Source organism: Phaenicophaeus curvirostris, chromosome 7, assembly GCF_032191515.1.
Source record: "Phaenicophaeus curvirostris isolate KB17595 chromosome 7, BPBGC_Pcur_1.0, whole genome shotgun sequence".
NCBI classification, from domain to species: domain Eukaryota; kingdom Metazoa; phylum Chordata; class Aves; order Cuculiformes; family Cuculidae; genus Phaenicophaeus; species Phaenicophaeus curvirostris.
The window spans coordinates 13,009,408-13,026,236 of record NC_091398.1 but is presented as its reverse complement, the minus strand read 5'-3'; the positions used below and the strand labels follow the sequence as shown (position 1 = coordinate 13,026,236).

Below are 16,829 nucleotides of genomic sequence, written 5' to 3'. Positions count from 1 at the left end.
GTGCCAGCTCTATGCTGCTTGTCCCTGAGCAGCTCCCCACATCTGCTGCCCAGTCTAGTCCTTCTCCCCTTTTTCTCCATGCCTATTTTTCATGTCTTTGCTTACAGGCAGATCAGCTTTCACTATTAGCAAAAGGAAGTGTTTTAATTAGAGTTGCATTTGCTTCATGTCAATTTATGCTGGAACAATGTTTTATCACGTTTATTTTCTACTTATTTTTTCATTTCCGTTTATTGTAACTTCATTTTGCAGATTGTGCCTGATGCCACAAGCTAAGGAAGGCTAGAAGCCTTGTTTTCACACTAATGTGCATTTGATGTTGCTGGCCTGCAGCCTGATACAGAAAATGCTGGCAAATAAAACTCTCTAAGACTCGTTTTGGAGCTTTAGAAACCAAGCATCCTTTATCAGGCCTGGGCAAAATGAGGGAGCAATCCCCATCAATTATGTGCAGCCAAACAGGAGCTGGGGACAGAATGGATTTCCCACTTATATGGATATGGATAAATGTTCCCAGCAATCTTACGCATATTCTATTGCTTTCCAAGGTCTAATTTTAATGTTATTGTGAACTTCACAGTGATGCTGTGAAAAGCCAAACTCAATAATCAATGCCTATTTGATTATTAAGCAGGTATTTATTATGTGGCACCAGGCAAGCAGGGACTCGCTCCACCTAACATGCATGCAATGACTGAGGCTGGGTACATGATTTTTACACTGGTTAAACATAGATATTCATATAGATCCTGGGAAACATGTTACATGCTTTTCCTGAAACAGATGTCTATTATAATAATTTCATGGAATTTATTTACATAAGTTTCCTCCCCTTGGTGCACACTCTGCCCTCTGGGGGTTTCCTTCAGAGTCTCTGGATGAAGGCTGTAGATCTCCCTCACAGCTGAACTCTTCAGCTCCTCTTCTTGCATGTGCTCTTAGACTCCTTGTGCTCCTCTTCAAGGTTGTATCTGGTCGTGCTCGCCATTTTCTGGCTTAATTAGACACAGTCACATTCTTTCACATTCTTCCTAACCACCGCCTTGCTAAAACTCTTACTTAAGCACAGGTATCTAGCACAGGTGAGCAAAAAGTTATTATTCAAGCTAATCCTACATTTTAGTTCTAGAATCACAACATTGATCCATAATAATTCAAATATATAATAGGTGAGCAATGTATAACAAATCATTTCTTCCTTCAACAACAGCTGAATCTCTGCTACTTTGGAGCTTTGGGGCCAGCTCTGACCTTGCATTTGAGATGGGGAAAGGCTGCAAAGAGAGGTGATCACAGCAGACACCATCTGTTCACACAGATCAGACAGAGCACAGGGCGTTATCACCTCTAGAGAATGAACAGGGTCTGGGAAAACAGTTTGAAAAACAAATGCTATAAAAAATATGATATCAGAGGGATGTCCTGTCTAACTTTCAAAGGACACGATGACTTAGTGATGAAACAACTCTGCTTTGGCTTACATCAAAATACTCCACTTTCTGTACCAGTGACTCCTCCCTGTCTCTCCCTGCATCCTTACCTGCATCCTCCCCCTTGATGTCGTGAAAAAGGCCAAACTCAATAATCACTGCCGATTTGATTATTAAGCAGGTACTGCTTTAATAATTAATATGACACCGGACACACAGGGAATAATTTTGCCTCGTGTGTGTGTTCACTGAGGCTGGTTACAGGACTTCTATACTGGTTAAACATACATACTCATATAGATGCTGAGAAACACTGGTTATATATTCTGGGAATATTGGTTAAACATACATAGAACTCATTATCACATCTTATCATAGAATCATAGAATAGTTTGGGTTGGAAGGGACCTTAAAGCCCATCCTGTTCCACCCCCCCTGCCATGGGCACAGACACCTCCCACCAGCCCAGGCTGCCCAAGGTGCATCCAGCCTGGCCTTGAGCGCCTCGCAGGATGGGGCAGCCACAGCTTCCCTGGGCAACCTGGGCCAGGGCCTCACCACCCTCATGGTGAATGAATTCCTCCTTGTGTCCAGTCTAACTCTGCCCCTCTCCAGTTTATGGCCGTTCCCTCTTCTCCTATCACTACGGGCCTTTATGAACAGTCCCTCCCCAGCTTTCCTGTAGCTCCTTCAGGTACTGAAGAGTCGCTCTAAGTTCTCCTTGGAGCCTTCTCTTCTCCAGGCTGAAACTGGCTGAAAATCGCCCACTCGAACGTCCATCGGAGTTCCTCTGTGTCTTCAGAGTCCCCTGATGCTTTGTCTCCTCTCCTTCCTCACTGCGTCCTCCTGTCAGAGCTCAGGTCTGTCCTTGTTCCAACCAGTAAAAAGCTAAACTCCCGTTACAATCACATTCTTACTGTATGCTGGCCAAGATTTCATTCTTATTATTCTTAGCGTTCTTAACCACTATAACCCCCCTTTCCCCCAGCATGCTCCCCTGCATCCCCTCCCACTTCCCTCGCTGCCCCCTCCTCCCGGTCCCGCCCCGGGAGCCATGGCGGCGCCGCGGCCCGGCGGGGTGAGGGCGAGGCGGGGACCCGGGAGGAGGGGTGACGGGGGGCGAATAGGGGCACCCGTGCCTGCTGGACATCCCTCCTGCTCAGCCTGGGCAGGGGGTACAGGTGCATCTTTTCGCCTCATCTTTTGCAGGGGTCGCATCCCTGGAATCATAGAATAGTTTGGGTTGGAGGGACCGTAAAGCCCATCCTGTCCCCCCCCCCCCCCGCCAGGAGCAGGGACACCTCCCACCAGCCCAGGCTGCCCAAGGCCCCGTCCAGCCTGGCCTTGAACTCCTCCCGGGATGTTACAGCTTCCCTGAACAATCCTTCCTGCTTATCCTCTGCAAAAACACAAGCAAGCATTTCCATGTTGTTTCCCTGTTTTCATCCATCCATCCATATATATTGCGGAAAAAAAAAAACATCTGCATAGCTTTAAATCTGTAAAGACTAGTGAATTGTTCATAAACCTTGGAGTCTGTGCCCAGCTGCCTGCTCAGCACCCGCTCGGAGGGCTGCTGTCTGCTTAGTCCCTGCACTGGGGGCATGAACACATCTGCAGTTTGGGTTTTGTAGGAGCAGCGCTTGGCACGCGCGGCATGTTCTGCATTGCTGAATGGACACCCAAGGCAGGGGTGCTTGGGCTTTCCCCATGGCTGGACTCAATGATCTGGTGGGTCTCTTCCAACCTGGTGATTCTATGATTCCACCTGGGTGAGCCCGCAGGTGGGTTCTGCTGTCTTGGGAAGGGGCTGGAGAACAAATCTTATGAGGAGCAGCTGAGGGAGTTGGGGTTGTTTAGCCTGGAGAAGAGGAGGCTGAGGGGAGACCTCATTGCTCTCTGCAACTACCTGAAGGGAGGTTGTGGAGAGGAGGCAGCTGGCCTCTTCTCCCAAGTGCCAAGGGACAGGACAAGAGGGAATGGCCTCAAGATCTACCAGGGTAGGTTCAGGCTGGACATCAGAAAAACATTTTTCACAGCAAGGGTCATTGGGCACTGGAACAGGCTGCCCAGGGAGGTGGTTGAGTCCCCTTCCCTGGAGGGGTTTAAAGGACGGGTGGATGAGGTGCTGAGGGGCATGGTTTAGTGGTTGATAGGAATGGTTGGACTCGATGATCCAGTGGGTCTTTTCCAACCTAGTGATTCTGTGATTCTGTGTGTCCTGGCTCCTGTGTACAAACAAAGGCTTCCACTGAGGCAGCGGGCACCTGGTCTGCAGGAGACTCTTGGCTTCAGGGGCACCAAGGCTGCATTAGCGCTCAGGAGTGCTTCTGTCATAACAAACTGGCCTGGGAAACCTGTGCCCTGACTCACGCTTTCTTTGGAGTTTGGAGGGAATGCCATCAGACTATGAGAAACTGGAATCTAATCGAGTGAAGCAGCTATCTGTATGGCAGGGCTGGGGACTTCCATACGGATGGGATGGATGAGGACTCACCACTGCCTGCTTGCAGGTGATTTCCTCTGTTGCAAGGAATAAACAGAAAATTAATTTGCTTTTTGGTTGTTTCACAGAACATAACAAAATAGAGAGTTACTACGGAACACAGACGTACTAATGCTGCATAAAGCCTTTTTTTCCTCACTTTTTAGGGTTTTTTTGTGTTTTATTTTTTTAAAATATCAACTGTCCTAAACATTTAATAATTAGTGCCACAAGAATGAAGGAAACAAAGAGCTCTGACCCTTACCAATATTTTACCTCCCTTATGGTGCGCCTGCATGGTGTCACCTGCGGGATGCTGGTCTCTCTGTGCAAATGGCACTCACTGTCTGTCTTCAGCATGGCCAAAATCCAGGTGAGAGATCTGAGGCAAGCCCTTCTGTGCGCAATGTGTCTCATTTGTTTGAGGAAACCAAAGTGAAACTTGGTCACTGGAGCCTGTACCAGCATATGGAGTTAGGGGGGTTTCGGGACAGGTAATGTTGTTGCCACGCCACAAACTGCCATTATTTCAAAGGGGAGTAGTACTGGGCCCTAACCCAGGGGCAGGAAGGTTCACGTCCAGCTAATCCTGGCTGCTAGAAGCTTATTTTTAGTTCAGAATTAGCTGAGGTTCAGCGTGAGCAGCGTGAGGGAGTGGAGAGCGGTTCACAGTGCCTCTTTCAGGGAACAGCTTTTCAAATGATATGGGAAAGAAACAAGTGGTAAGTTTGTGGATCCTTCAGTTTTGCAGCCTTTTTTATTTCTGATATCAACTGATTTTTTGGAGAGTGGGAAATACTTATTCCTGTATACTATTTCACTGTAATTATCTTATACAAAATCTGAAAGTGAACTGCTTTCCTTTTTCTGGATGAGAGGAAGTGCAAGAGCTCAGACTGTTAGCAGGAGATATTTATTTTAATACATTAGTTTAGATTTTAGTTGTGTTTGACCTGCTGGTAGATGTTTTCAAAATAATATATAAATCAATGTTTTATCATATTTTTAATAAATAAGCTTATTTCCTTTTTATTGCTTTTACTTAATATTGTTCTGAATTTACAACTTCATCAATACAAAACACTCATCTCACGCTATATACTGTGCAAATATATTGAACACAGAAATTACTGCAGTATTTTGATATTTAAACAGCAGGACTGATAAACCTTCTGAGAGAAGCAGAACCTTACCTGAAAGGTGAAAATTATTCAAGTGAAGTTGAAATGCAGGCTGTGCTTTGCACACGGCTGTGAGGTCCCTGTACCTCATGCAATGCCCATCAGAACTCTAGAAAATGCATATTCTTCCTGTGGGGTGCCGAGCACTTTATGTAACATGTCCATTAGGAGTGTCTTGCTAGTAAAGAGGCATATGAAGCAAAACATACATAGCATGTTCTGATCAGATCTGGAAACAGCTGCTTTCCATGAAGTGGTTTAACAAGTGCTCAGAAGAGGGGTGGTTTCACGCTGACAGAAGTTGACTTTTGTCCCTGTCTTGTCTTTCAGTGCCCGCCTCGTGCTCTCCCTCCAGTGCCAAGGTAAGATGAGTTCATTCCATGGAATTGACCATGGTTCTGCACTGCAGTGTTCTTAAAAGTAATGTAATAGGAGTAAGTTTAATAAACATCTGAGTAATCATGATGGCTTTAAGAATATTTGCTTTTCTTGCAGATTTGTTGTCCCAGAGCCTCTTACAGAAAGCATTTTAAAGTTGTTCAGAGGCCAAGAGATTTTACATTACCTCTGTTGTAATAGTCTGAGAGATAAACTCTTCTAAGAGTTTCAGACAAATAGCTACTTCAGTTTTATTAAAATCTACCTCAGTTTTATGGTATCCCTGTTCGCAGTCTCTTCTCCCTTCCCTCTCCGTTTCCTCTTCTTTAGTGTATCTGAACAACAGATTGTTCAGAATAGGAATTTCTGAAATTAAACTAGATGCTTTTGAATAGAGGTATAGGTGTGCACCAATTTGACATAATGTAGAGCAGAATTTGAGCTTTCTTTACTGAGCATTGTGGAAGGAAAGGCAATTACAGTTTTTATGACATGGTATTTCAGAATTCTTCAAAGTACCTAAAAACAAATGCAACATTCATGATTGGTGACATAACAGTACTGTGGGCTAGGTAATGTACGCACTTAGATGTTTCATAACTTTTGTTCGTTTGTTACATATCAGGCAGTAAGATGAGTTTTAATTAGCCAGGTGATTAAAGCTTTTAATCTGATCCACAGCTAGCCAATCGAGAAACTGTGCCTAGTCACTAACAGAGTGTTGATCTTGACAATTGCTTTGTACCTTTAGCCCTGCTGTACACAATGACTCATAAAGAAAACTCAGAGCGACGATAAGGAAATTAACAACAAAAGCAGCAGTCTGAATTTCACTGTTGTGAACTGTAATTGCTTCAAAACTTTCTTCTTTTCTTTGTTCCTTTGACACTGCTCTTCAATGCCTTTTCTTCTTAAATGTGAAGTGGAATCCAAGGTGAGTTATTCAAGCATTAAAGACAATTATGAACACTGATAATTCCTTTTGGTGTCACTTCATCCTCTCTTCACAGACAGGGCCTTACGCTTTTCCTAAATGCAGGCTGATCGTTTAAACTGCATGGTACCTGCACTGCTATTGCTAGAACTGTCTGTTGTTTTAATTTGTTCTCCTTACTGTTTGCTATTTCCATATCAAATCAAAGTAATGAGAATGTTTCTACTGTGCTTTAAACAGGAAGTTTATTCTTCAGAGCATTACACAGAGTATTTGTTTTTCACTTAACACACATGCATGTGTATATTTATCCTCTGTTGCACGTTAGACAGATTTGCTGTTGTGTTTTCTTGTCATCTTCCATATTCCTCCTGCTTGTGTGAACTGGTGAATTGTCCTCTTATCTGTAAAAGGTGGCAGATGTCTTCACTTGTAAAAAGAAATCCCTTTCTTAACTAGCTTAGACTGGCTGTTAAAAAAGGGAAATGGAGGTTTCTCCACACTGTGCACCTGTACTTCTGTTTTATGTTCTGCAGATGAAATTCCACTCAATCGTCCCAAAAAAAGGAAGCCCAAAGGAAAGATTCCATTAGGTAGGTACCTGCCAAGACTGGAAACTGTGTTTGTAATCCTGGGCGAGACCTACACTGTAGCCAAGTTCCTGACAGATATATAGCTTTCAGTCTTGAACTCTAGTTTTTAATAGTGTTCTCAGCTAATTTGTTACAATTGATTTTGTATTGAATGACTACAATCTTTTTCCCAAAGTGGTGTCATTTTAGAACAAGTCTGTAATGCTAACAAGTAACTTGTTCAATCTTCTGCTCCTTCTCCCAAGATCCATTCCTGCTAATATAGCATGTCTTGATACTGAACATTGTTACGCTGAGTGTGTTAAGTGCTTGTATTTTTTAATGAACTAAGATAAAACTCGATTAACAAATTAATTCAGTTTCAGTCATTGTCCAAGTAAAGTCACAAGTTAATCATTCCATTACCACTGAAGAGTTAGAAGCCTAAAATAAGAATGACACCAGAGCTTTGTGTTTTTACAGGTGGATCTGCAGAACAAACAACATTTTAAGCAAGATTACAAGTCTGTTCTATTTTGATAAAGCATAATGTGTTGATAGAATCTGGTGGATTTCTGCAAACCAGTTGACTGCGTAACACTTATATGAGTAAACCTCCTTTATCTGCTTAAAAGAATGTACAGTTGAGGGCTCATTGAAAGACCTTTAAATGCAGCAAGTAGAGGTCTTGCTAGCAAGATTTCTCGAGGACCAAGTGTTGTTTACTGTTGTTTTCAGTGAGCTGAATGACAGTGGAAAGCTCATCTTGGCTTTGGCCATTACTTTGCTGGTTAATTTTGTATTTTAACACAGAAATCCTTTCTAAAAGGTGAGAAAACTTCTGCTTGAAGTAAAAACAAAGATAGATTGAGTTATCATAAAAACTGCACTACTTGAAAGAGCTATAAAAAGACAGGTGTGATGTAAAATGGAGAAGTAACTTTTACTTTCTACTTCTAATCATGCAATTCAATGCTGCTGCTGCTAAAATAGTTGATGAATTCTTGTTAACATCTCATAGAAATGTAGTTCCTCCAAAGCGCAGTAATTAATCTCTCAGGCTGGAGTGTTGTTCAGTGTTGTTTTATTCTGCTTCTCTTTTATTCTTGTGGTGTTTATTTAGAATTTAAATTTCCCTTTGATGTCACGCTATTTTGCCTTAGGATTTATGCATGTGAACTTGTAACAAACTGCTATTTTTTTTTTGTCCCTTGCATTATAATCTTTGCACGTAGGAAAGAAAAACATAGAGGTATAGTTCTTTCCTGTAGTAGATCCCTTTCAGTCAGTTCTATGCCCAAACAGGAATTGTGCTGCTTCTTGGATACTTAACATTTCCTTCTGGGCATGAAAATGTCAGGGTGAAATGAGGGTTGTTAGTTATCACCTTGTATACTCTTCCTTATCATATTTCTTTCCCAACTGGTTGATTTTCTAGACAATACGTTTTCATCTCAGGTGTAAGCTGGGCAAATATGTTCTACACGATGTAAGAAATGGCAGGTTTTTTCTTGTCCATTTCTCAGCGGCTCTGAATTAAGGTTGTTGGATCTTCTCATCTGGTTTTCAGATGGCATCGTCCAAGCAGCTGTTCGTCGGCAGTCTGAAAGCAGTGAGCCCCTAACTCCTGAACCTCATGATATACCTCCTCAGAGGAAGCGCAAGAAAAAGAAAATACCTACCGGTATGTGAAATATTTATAGACTGGAAAGAGCAGTGAATAAAACTTGGTAACACAGAAATATGATTGGTCAACTTGTATTTTGGCTTGAAACATTTCAAATCATTTGCTTTTGTACTTAAACCAGCTGAAAGTAATCTCTGAGTGAATTGTAGCTTAGAGTTTTGATTTCTGATTTTAGATTCCATAGGGTACAAACCTTTATGCAAATAATCGCAATACAGTTTTGGAAGCAGTAAAATAGCTCCTTTATATCACTCAAAGCTCAGGAGAGTATCACTGTTTCACTGCCATGTTTGTATAATAACTATTTAAGTGAATGTGCTTCCATTTTCATGACAGCTGCAAAACTTCCATGTGGTTTATTTTAAATCACCAGATTCTGAGACTTCTTTTACCCAGCAAAATGTTGCAGCCTTGTTTCAGAATGGAAATGGCGTGGATGTCCCTGAAGCTGAAGAAACAGTGATTCGCAAGCAGAAGAAAAGGACAAAGTGAGACAAAACTAGTAATTTTGAATAATTAATCGTGTTTAATAACTGTGATAGTGAATGTGGCTGAGTAGCATTGTGCATTGTCACATTACAACGATGTAAAATCTTGAAGCCTATGTTACCATTTAGCCTGTGCAGTTCTTTCCTGAGTTAAGATCTAGCTTTCTTTGCTTGTTTGTTTTACGCGTGGCTGGATGCATTGCAGTTCTGAACACTTTTATGTGAGCCTAACATTTCAGCCACACGCATGAGAAAACTGGAATGTGTGACTGCTTCCTTTTATTCTTCCATTCTTTTTCTTAATTTTATGAGGAACTTAACTGATTTCTTTTTATTAGCTTTTTCTTTAACACCTATGCCTTTAAATCACTTTAGTTGCCTTTCCACTGAAGCATCCACTTTCTTGGCCTTGTATTTAGTTTGTATATTTTTTTCTAATTGTTAATCTATTGGTATTTATTTCTTCCCACTATATTGTTTTGACAAAAGAAGGAATTTAAATAGAGAGAAAAATACCAAAATCAAGGATTAGCTTTATGATTTTAGTTAACTAACTCCATGAGCACTTTAGTTGTTGAAATCATAAATGGTAATATTATACAGGTTAGTAGCCTGATCAGTCTTTATCGGTCAGGTTAGATATGTTAAAGTTTCATAGGAGCCTTCAGCTTTTACATTTTACTTCCTGTTGTTTCTCTGCCCCATTTTATGTTCTGTGCTGATAGGAAACCTCGGCCAGCCGAAACGCACGGTCCCAACGACCTGGAAGTGGAGGAGGAAGACATCATTGAAGATGAGCACAGAAAAAGCCCAGATCAGCAGCCTGTGTTTGCTGCTCCCACTGGAATTAGCCAGCCGGTTGGCAAGGTGTTTGTTGAAAAAAATCGTAAGTACATAGAGTCATAGAATAGTATGGGTTGGAAGGGACCTCTTGTGGTTTAAGTAATTTAAGGACATTCTTGCAACAAAAGGGAGTATTATTGTATTTAAAATCCAAATACTGCACCATTGCAAAGAATTAAAGAAAAAGTTTTCCAGCCAAAAAATTATTTGGAAATAAATGTACATTATAATTTTTCTACAATGAATATTAGCGTTTTTGTGCTGGCATCCTTGGTTGAATTTTTTAATTCTGTGGTGTGGGTGAAAAAGGCTGTTTGGTAGTACCCAGCTGAGCTGATTTGACCTAGAACTGCCACCGTACCTTGGAAAGAAAGTGTCATTTACTATATTGGAAAAAAGCTTTCAAGTGGAAGTTGTTTGGGTGGGATTTTTTTTGGCACCAGGGAACACTGAGTGTTACCCCAAGTGCTTTGCACATTGTTAAGTTTGTAGCCTGACCCACCAGGGTGCGTCACACTGACGGAAGCATCGTGGTATGAATGGAAGCTGAAAAGGGCAGGAAGTGGGAATTAAAAAATGCCTGATGGAACTCGTGATGTTTATGGCTTTTTAACACTAGTAAGCATTAATGTAGAAATGATGATGGTTTGTAACAGTACTGTCTAAAAACTAATTTCCTCGTCCTTTCAGGGCGCTTTCAGGCAACTGACCGTGGAGAATTGATTAAAACCACTGAAAATATCAATGTACTTATGGATGTGAAGGCTTCATGGACTACTAGAGATGTCGCCCTCTCAGTGCACCGAAGTTTCAGGTGAAAGAGAAATGTTTTAATGTAAATAAGCAGGAATCAGGGTTGTTATTTTTCTTTCTGACAGTAGCACCTTTTCTCTATCATTGTGATGTACCTTTATTTCTTTTAGATAGTCCAAATGAATGGTGGTTTGGGGTGCAACAGTTATAAAGCTTCTCAGTCCTCTAGCTTTTGATATTTGTTGTCAATAATATCTGTTTCTAATGTAGACATCACGTGAAATGCAACTTAGAAAAAGAGTGCCTAAGGAAGCCATATTGCAAAGATTCAAATAAAATCCAAATAGCAAGAGATTGATCTGTTAACAAAAATACTACGGACCTGCAGAAAAAATGTGTTACAAAACCTATCGGCTATAATATGACCAGAATGAAAGTTCAGATAATTCAAATAATTCTCAAAGCAAAATCCTGTTAAAAAGAGAGAGGAGTGAAATTGGACTGGTGCAAAAGCTTGCACACAATAGCAGAAAAAAGGGTTGATTTTTTAATATGTAGTCACTTTGTGATACAGAATGGGAAGTTGACAACCACTTTTTTCCCTAGTGTATTTTATCTGGAAGCCTCTGCTTCCTTCTCAGTGTTTTCTTAGCGAGAAAGATAATGAAAAGACTGACTCAAGCACAGGTTTAAGAGCAGTAGTGGTAGGATCAGGCAAAACCTCTCTCATTTCTTTGTTGAGTGCTCAGGTGCCAGTTTGTCAATGGAGGAAGCAGAAGTCCTGTTGATTAGATTTTTTCGAAGTAGATTGGAGAAAGCATTAAGAAACGATTTGTGAAAGGCTGAGATCCTGTCACAGCAGCAGGGTTGAACAGATGGACTCATAGACCTTTTCTGTCTGTAGCTCTTTGCTAATCCAAGGTGTTAAACTTATCTAATGTTCTTTCCTCCGTTCAGGGTGATCGGACTCTTTACCCATGGCTTCCTTGCTGGGTATGCTGTATGGAACATCATTGTGATCTACATTTTGGCAGGAAATCAACTCTCCATGGTTTCTAACCTGCTCCAGCAGTATAAGACACTAGCATACCCAGCTCAAAGTTTGTTCTACTTGTTGCTGTCTATCAGTACAGTCTCAGCCTTTGACAGGTAAAATATGTTTGTATTTGAAAGGTGTACATAATTTATGTGCAGTATGTTTCTTTCTCTCTGGCACATTTTGATGTGTTGTTGATGGTTTAATGTGTTATATTTAAGAGAATGATCTTACACATAGTTGGCTGTAAACATGAAGGGGGTAGTTGTGCAGTCAGACCCTTGTTACTCGTTTCTCTCCATTGCCTGCAGCCTTCCTTCCATTTGTGCGCTCAGGAGGTGAACCAGATGGGAGGGCTGACCTGTGTTTTTTGGAGGGCGAGAGGAGTGGTGGGGACAACTAATGTTTCTATCAGGTTACTTTCCATGTGAATCCCTTCTCCAGTCAGGTTTGCAATGTGGCTGTGTAAACAGCTTTCCTGTATTAGCCAGGGTTTCTGTATTACAGCTTAAGAGTAGGAATGAAAAGAAAAGAGGAGCAAAAAAAGACCATAAACAGAGCAGATTCGTAGATGTCTCTTTTAGTAATTGGTAGTGTCCACGGTGGCATCGTAAGCTGGGGAGAAGTCTGTTCTGTGGAAGAAATTATGACATTTTTTTCATTGAATGTTGGCAGGGAGAAGGCCCAAGTTATTCTTAATTGGTCTGGTAGTAGTGTAAGGTATGTGAGCAGTTATATTAGTATAACTTTGTTGGTGGTATGAGCACTGAAATGAGTGATAAAGAGTAGAGAGGGGACAGATCTATCCACATTCTCCCAGTTCCAGAAGTCGTTGCCTGTGTGGTGAGTATATTGTGTATTAAGGCACTGTAGAAGAGGCAGAAAAAGCTATCTTGCAAAAAGTTAAAGAACAATCGAATACTGTTAGAAGAGCAATATTATTATCTTCTTAGGCTGTGTTAATGACTCTTGCTTTTGTGATCAGGATTGATTTGGCGAAAGCGTCAGTTGCACTGAGGGGCTTTCTCACCCTAGACCCAGCAGCAGTAGCCTCTTTCTGTAAGTATTCTGAAGTGGATAGGAAGTTGTCCAGAAAGGACAGTAAATGGAGAAATCCTACATACTGTTTTCAGTGAATCTTCCTCCCTGGTTATTTTCTGGTTTAGAATAAGTGACTTGCTAAGTAGTTGAAACCAGCATTCAAAGGCTGTTAACACTTTGGTACTTATTTTTTAAAGCATTTGCAATAATAACATTAGTTGGGCTATTAGTGAGTTAATTCTTCTCCCGCTTCTGAATACGGAACACAGTCCTAGCAAAACCCAGAATCACAAGATGCCACCTTTGTTGTACCTGCTTGGTTGCAAAAGTGCAGAAACGAGATTTTGATGTATCAAGGGAATGTTGGAGAAGAGAGAATGAATTAAAGGAGGCTATCATTGGAAACAGGGGAGTGAAAGAAAGGAAAAGGTAGTGATAATTATCATGTCATGATGAGACATTTTGGGGCTTATATCTGACACTACTAATTCCATTTCTTCCAGTGTACTTTGCTGCTCTTATTTTATCCTTAAGCCAGCAGATGACATGTGACAGAATTAATCTCTACACACCACCTTCAGAAAATGGCAGCATCTGGTAGGAAACTTAAAAAATCACTTCTGTAAATTATGACATAGCCCACTTAGGAACCTTATTCAAACTGGTGAATTGAAAAGGTTATACAGCCTATGTATGAAAGCATTAATGAAAGGCATCATTACTAAACCTACCTTTGTCTGATCTCATCCTGAATCTTTGGTAATTTAACTGAAAAATGAGAACTCAAGCATGGGTTCAGTCCTGTTGGTTGCAAATCCATTCTGCTTCAAACAAGAGCCTGTTGAAATGATACTGAAAATGCCATCTGGCAGGAACCTTTAGAATCTCTTTTGCTGGAACAATGGGACCCTACAGAGGTAACAATTTAGTGTTTGAGGGCAGGACATTCTGTAGAGATTCAATGCTGGTTTTGAAGGAGATGGCCTGCTCTGTCCAAGGAATGAATGTCATTGTATTGCAAAGAAGTGGTGTGTCTGCCACACGATATATGAGCTTCAGGCTTGGCAGACACGGCTGGCATTAAATATGAAGTGTTGTTTCATGCTAGGAGATCCCATGCAAAACTGTTACTTCCTGAAGTAGATGTGTAAAAGACTTAAACTCTAGTAGCACAAGGCTTGAAAATAGACCTGAAGAAGTAGAACAGAAGCATTTGCATGACAATTTGCTGATTTGGACAGTGAGATATTTTTGTCTTTAGGGCTTCTATAAATGTTTGTTGAGTTGTTTATTGAGAAGCTTAGATACTAATAACAAACCCACAACCTGCTGCTGTTATGACAGTGAGAAAACTGTCAACTAACATAACATATAACCTTCTTAAAGCCCTACTTCATCCACCCCACAGCACCTGTACACAAGTCCTTGCACTGGCTTCCAGACAGACTTTATTGACATGCTGTTCACTTGTCTTGCTGGCGGATGAGGGTTTCCTAAAAAATCAGATTGACTGATGACATTGTGTGGTGTCTTTCACTGCAGTAGAATCTGACCATGCATTTTGATCTTTGTTTTCTGTCTCTTGGCCAAGAAAAGAATTCACTGTTGAAATCTCCAAGTGGACATTCTCTATGAAATAATGGGGTTCCTTAGCTGAGTTGTTGTCTCTGGTAATCACTCTCTTTATGAGGCTTTTGCCACGCAAGACTGTCAGTAGTTCTGTTTTCCCATCTAGCTTAGCAAGCTTGTTTTTATGATACGCTATTATTGTAATTATTCTTGTTATGGTACAATTATTATTGTAACCTGTATGTACCGGTGAACCCCTGCCTGACTGGTTGATGTGCTTTTCCCAGGATGGCAGGTACGGAGGAAGAAATTGTTCAGCCATGGATTGTGGTGAATCTTGTAGTGTCTATTCTAGTTGGGGCAAGTTGGATCTTCTTGTCCTACCAACCAGAGCTAGACCACAGTGAAGGTAGGAAACATTAATAGGCAAAATGTTGTTTGTTCAGGCTTGTATCTGTTGTGCTCTGCATTTGGTGTTCAAGACTAGTCCTGAGAACCTTTGAGGCTGAGGAAAAACAATCATCTCCTAGGAACTTTCCAAAGCAAGTCCTTCTTAGGACGCTGGTGTTTGTGTTTGATCTTGTAAAGAAAAGGCAGCAATTTTAAAAGGAAAGAAAAGCTTCATTTGACCTGACCAAAGGAACATGAATTTTGAAACATGAGAGAGCATGTTTTCTTGTCGTTATTGAAGGGAAAAATAACTTGTACTTTAACAGCATTTTGAATATTTGGGATGTGTTTGTTCTGTTTGTGTTTTAGAAAATTCCCTAATGTTATTAATGTTCCTTTTGCAAATGTTGAATGCCTTTTGAGTTCAATATTATTTTCAGTAGAACATTGCAATAGTTTTGGGAACTCCCAAGCTTTGAAAAGTCAGACTTCATAACAGGACTACATATGAGGGCTGCTTGCATTGGTCCGGGCTGGATATATGTTGGGGAAACACCAGAGCACTTTTCCAGAATAGTGAAACCATATTCAGGTGAAACTTTTAAAAGAAAACATAATTCTTTTCTTTGTCTTTTAGAACTCATGTTTCATACTGAAATTGAGGAATTTCCGCCGGGAGATATCATACCCAGGGTCCAGCCATAGTGTGGAACAAGCATCTGCAAATATTGTAGCTATCACTGATGGCTCAACATGTTTTTTATTATAGCCATGTATAATAATTTTCTTAAAGAAAAACATGTATTTTTATATTTTGTATATATTTGATTTTGATCTTTTTATGTGTGCTACAATTTCCAAATGTTATTGAAAACTTTTATAACTTTGCTTTTTATTTTACCAAGTAGATTAGTGCGTAAAGTCAAGGTGGTTTTGTAAACATTGCTACCTGTATAGCCAAAGAAACTAGATGGGTGGAGATCAGGTATTCGGTGCTTTTTTGACTGTTATACCACAACCTGCTTGTGTTACTGATGCTGATAGGAGTTGGCTTACCTCATTTGGCTAAATACTCTAGAGATTAAAACTAATCTTATGAAGAAAGTAGTCTAAGGAAGATTATAACAAAACAAAGGAAACATAAACATGGTAAAGTTAGCAAGCATAAAATAATCTGGGTTTAGTTGTTGTAATAAGTATTTGCTATAATAAGGAATTGGATTATCAAGGATATTTTTGATAATTCCTTAAAAGAGGACACTATTTTTCTTCATCTTCGTTTAGTTCTCTTGGCAAAGATTTTGATGGTAACAAATTCTTTCAAGTTGACGTAGGCACGAGAAACAAAAGTTTTAATGTTGCAGCAGTTTGGTCAGCTAGTGAATACCTAAATACGTCTTTTAATCAAGCAGGGTGGGTTTGGGTTGCCAACAGGATGTGTCTATGTCCTGTAGTTTCTTAACAGTCAGGATGCGTAACTAATACAAAGCCATTCGCAGGTATAGTGTTCTGATTTCTCCTTATCTTGTGTAGCAGGAGTAATAGTGTTATTCACTGCTCCTTCTGAAGAAACTTGGATTTCATAGATGTTAGAAATGTTCCTACTTCTACATATTTGAATTACAAATAATTTCTCTCAAAGGGATGGAATGGCAAACTTCATCCTAAAATTACAAAAAATGCTAACTAAAGCAAAACAGCAGCCCCACAGCAATCCACCTTCTACACAGTGTTGTAGCAGTGAAAAAGGCAGTTGGTGGTTGGTGGCCAACATTCTTTTTCTTTTATAATAAAGTGGCAAAATGAAACCATTACAGATCTGAATAGATACAGACGTCTTGCAGAATGAAACATTCTCCCTGGCAGACATAGACAGGAGCTAGTTTGAAATCCATTTCTCAAGAAAGTATCACCTAGAGCCCCAAAGCTACTTCTGTTTGTTATTTAGTATGTATTGATTTTGCATTGTTTTAATTTTATGTGTGTGTCTTAAACAAGGTTGTAAAGGTTCTGCTGTTTTCGGAGTTCTTGGAGATTTACTG

At 40.4% G+C, this 16,829-nt stretch overlaps 1 protein-coding gene across 1 annotated transcript; it reads left to right on the top strand.

Moving 5' to 3' along the window:
• The first annotated feature begins 2,484 nt into the window (after positions 1-2,484).
• TMEM237 (transmembrane protein 237) lies at positions 2,485-16,005 on the top strand. Its single transcript, XM_069860732.1, has 12 exons — positions 2,485-2,508; positions 5,427-5,458; positions 6,844-7,001; positions 8,551-8,664; positions 9,041-9,155; positions 9,881-10,041; positions 10,689-10,812; positions 11,709-11,900; positions 12,773-12,846; positions 13,332-13,425; positions 14,685-14,806; positions 15,425-16,005. The coding sequence occupies exons 1-12, from the start codon at positions 2,485-2,487 to the stop codon at positions 15,490-15,492; spliced, it is 1,278 nt and encodes a 425-aa protein (XP_069716833.1). The 3' UTR covers positions 15,493-16,005.
• The last annotated feature ends 824 nt before the right edge of the window (positions 16,006-16,829 follow it).